This window comes from Gopherus evgoodei, unplaced genomic scaffold (assembly GCF_007399415.2).
Source record: "Gopherus evgoodei ecotype Sinaloan lineage unplaced genomic scaffold, rGopEvg1_v1.p scaffold_65_arrow_ctg1, whole genome shotgun sequence".
NCBI lineage: Eukaryota > Metazoa > Chordata > Testudines > Testudinidae > Gopherus > Gopherus evgoodei.
Window position 1 is genome coordinate 377654 of NW_022060086.1, and position 3969 is coordinate 381622.

The 3969-nt window shown below is 50.7% G+C and overlaps 1 protein-coding gene across 1 annotated transcript; it reads right to left on the reverse strand.

Annotated features, from left to right (window-relative positions):
* Nucleotides 1–2379: 2379 nt before the first annotated feature.
* LOC115643648 (olfactory receptor 51G2-like) lies at nt 2380–3384 on the reverse strand. The gene has a single exon (XM_030547643.1). It carries the CDS (start codon nt 3382–3384, stop codon nt 2449–2451), a length of 936 nt encoding a protein of 311 aa, XP_030403503.1. The 3' UTR covers nt 2380–2448.
* Nucleotides 3385–3969: the final 585 nt, after the last annotated feature.

Here is a 3969-nt window from a genome sequence, read left to right on the forward strand (position 1 = left end):
AGATTCCCTGTGTCTCTGAGAGCATTTTCCCATCTGTTTGTCATTTTCTTTTGGAATCAGACTTTGCTGAAACCTGTGTGAGCCTGGGCCCAGTCACCGTTGTGCTCTGCTGTGTCCACGTTGAAGTGCCAAGGTGTGAAGCTGGCCTTTGCCACACTGCTGTCGCCCAGGCAGATGTCTAAGATAAGGCCCTTGTGTCTGTTATTCCCTTTGTTTGGCAGTTAGACCCATTCTGCCTCAATGGATCACAAACATGGGTTCAATGGCTGTGCTGAACCACTTGGCCTCCCCGTAACAGTCTAAAACTCCTCTCAGAAATCCAGTTCTTACCCTTCACTCTCACCCCCGAGCACCCCCACATCTGCCGCAGACACCAACACGCTGGAGTCACGGGGTTTCCCAAAAGCAGCTGTCATGGGAGGCTGTGGTAAGATGCCTTTTATAAACAAATGTCAGAAGTGTTGCTCTGTTTAATTCCTCACATAGCCCCAATCTTACTGTCTTAGAGCATGTGAGCACCTTGAATGTATTTATCCTTCGGTCTCCACTGTGAGGCAGGGCAGGGCTACTATCCACCTGTGCAGAGGCTCAGAGACAGCCCATGGCTTGCCCATGGTCACACATGGCAAAGGAATCACACCCAGCTATCCTGAGTCGCAGAGCAGTGCCCAGACAACAGGGCCAGGCTTCCAGCCATCTGGGTGGTGAGAAGTTCGGCTGGATTCTCTGCTGCACCAGCAGAGCTCCCACCTTCGCTGCAGAGAGCAGGGATGGCAAGGAGCCAGTTACAGGGGTTTGATGCACTGGCCTGTTCTTCCCCTGCCCCTGTGGAGTTTAGAGCAGCCTGGGGCTGAGCTAAACTCCACACAGTGATAACAACTTTCCAGTGCACAGCTCACTCTGGCCAAGTCCCTGTGGATGGGGGCCGCGCCAGAGTGACCCCTGGTGGCCTGAGGTGGCCCTGCAGGTGCCCTGCCCTTCCCTCCAAGGTCCTTGCAATGACTTACTCTCTGCCTGGAGTACTTAGAAAAAGAGCCCCCTGTCTGGGTTTGCATTAATTCAGTCTTCTCTAAAACACAAGGGCTCCTACCCCATAGCCGCATCCTCCTCCTTTACTCAGCCCCTCACCAAACTACTTTTGGGGGTGAGCATTGGTTCAGGCTTGCCGCAACCCCTCCTGCTTTTCCATGGAGACCCTGCCTCCATCCCATCTCTTCCCACTAGGCCCTTCCCCCTGCACCTCCACTTCCCCTGATGCTCCACTCCTCCCTGGTCTAGGCACCAGCTGGACCATGGAAAGAGCTACCCCAGGAGCCCAGGCTGCTGTGAGGAGCCCAAGACTCTCCACCTTCCCTGGGGTGTGTCCCAGGGGGCAGAGACACAGGCTGGAGGCTTCTCTTCGCCCCTGCAGCCTCCTGTTCAAGGCAGCTGGAGGATCTGGTGGTCCTCAAAGTGGCTCTAGCTCCCCGGACACATTTCACCATGGCCCACCTATAGCCTCTGGCCTGGAGTGGGGGTGGAGCCTTGGGGGAAGAAGAGGAGCAGAGGGTGGGGCCTCACAGGGGAAGAAGAGGGGTGGGGTACTGTCACAGAGGGGGCGGGGCTCCTGCCTCTATCCTTCTTTTGATTTTGAAAGGGTGGTCACCCTGCAGTGAATGGGATGCGCTGGGATTGGAGCTGGTTGTGCCTCTGTTGGGGAGATGAGGTCCATTTCCACCCCTTTTCATTGCTGAGGCAGCACAAATGAAGGGAAGGAGGAGGGAACCTGAGCCTGAATCGCTTGCCAGGACGGATGTGTGTCATATCCTCACTCACACATACAACTCTGCTCTGCTTCTCCTGAGGCTCCTGCATTAATCCTGCCTCTGACATGACTCAGTCACAAGCACTTGGCTGAGGGAGTGGGGGAAAGATGGGTGTCCGTGAACCTTGAATAGCCCCTGTCCACAGCTCCTGCAGCCCTCATGGATCACACAGCAACAAAAGCGCTCAGGAAGGGCCAGGACTGTGACAACAGAAAAGCTCTGCACTTTTTTTCATGGCCCACGAATGTTTAACCAGAGAGAGGACAGTGTCAAGCCAGGGCAATGGGAAACAACATCCACCTCCCTTCTCTTTATTGATTGTATCGAGAGGAATTATGTGGTCTGAGCAGGCACCAATATGGTTCTTTATGAACAAACATCCAACCAGTCCCCTGGCTCTCAACGAACAAAGTCACTTTGTAAATGTTGCTGCCTGTCTTGGTCTCCTTGCCCAGTGCCCTGCCCTCCCTCACCAGCCCCTCTACAATTGCTCCAGGCCTTAGACTCCATCTGAACTTGTCTCCACATAGTGGAGATCAGTAGCGCATGTTGTCTTGGATTAAAGGGTCCAGGATAGAATAGGTGGCCAGTATTTCTCGTCTCGCATGTCATCAGTGCTGGAGCAGGATGATGAACTGAACCTTCACTTGACGAACACCCTGAGTATCTTCGCATGAAGGTGTTTGCTTTTCACGCTGTACACAAGGGGATTAATCAAGGGATGGACAAGCAGGGAAATGTAGCCCAGGAGAATCTGAAGCAAGGGAGAAGAGCCCTCCCCGAATCTGTGTAACAGAGACAAGCCAATCATTGGTGTGTAGAAGAGAAGGACGGCGCAGAGGTGGGACACGCAGGTGTTCAGGGCCCTGAGACACTCCTCCTGGGACGTGATGCTCAGCACTGTTTTGAGGATCATCACATAAGAGAGGAAGATGAGCAGCGAGTCCAACCCCTCGGTCAAGAGAGTAATACACAAGCCATAGATGCTGTTTATTCTGATATCTGAACAAGCCATCTTCATGACATCCTGGTTTATGCAGTAGCAATGGGAGAGGACATTGGATCGACAATATTGGAACTGTTGAAGGAGAATAGGGAATGGGAGCATTACAGTCACTCCTCTGAGAACACACACCAGTCCCATCTTACCTATTCTAGGCAGGGTTAAGATGGAAGCATATCTCAGCGGGTCATGGATAGCGATGAAACGGTCAAAGGCCATCAACAACAGCACAGAGGATTCAATGCATTCAAACAAGTGGATGAAGAACATTTGGGCAAAACAGGCATCGTGGCTGATCTCCCTAGAGTTAAACAAAAATATACCTAGTGTTGTCGATATGGTGGATATTGATAAGCCAAGGTCTGTGACAGCCAACATGGAAAGGAAAATGTACATGGGCTCATGGAGGCTTGGGTCTGTTTTTATAATGAAGAGAATGACTGAATTTCCTACTATTGAAATAACATACACTATGCAGAAGAGGACAGAGATCCAGAGATTGACGTCTTCTTGCCCAGGTATCCCGATGAGAAGGAACACTGCACAGTTGAAGTTCGTGTTATTGACAGCTGACATAATGGACTGGACAGATCCGAGTAGTTCTGAACTTTCCTTCCTAAAAGGAAAAATAACAGGAGACTAGATGACATTTAGATAGACATCTGCCTGCTCTCAGTGCCAGTCGAGAGACTCCAAGGAGCTCAAGAAAGATCAGCAAAAACATAGTCTTAGATTTACATGGCAGATAGGCATTGCCAGAGTGGATCAGACCCATATTCCATGCAGCCTAGTATCCAGTGGCCAGTTCTAGATCTTTCAGAGGAAGTGGAAGACACCCTGCAGTAGAAGGCTTTGAAATAATCTGCACCCACAAATGTTGCGGTGCAAGTCAGGAAAGTTTAGATCTGATGGAAGAGTTTTTGAAACAATCCTCTCTACTCTAATTGTATTTTCAGGTTATCTGTATAAACGTCCAGTACCTCGTTGAACTAAACTCTTGGCCCCATTGATGTCTTGTGGCTGAGAGTTCCACAATCTATTTCAGCGCTGTGTGATTTTACAGCTATGACTTTCCCACAGACACTTTCTGGCCCTCCACCTCTTAATGTGATCCATTGTGTTATGAGATGCGTGTAAACACCTGGCAAATGCATGCGAAAA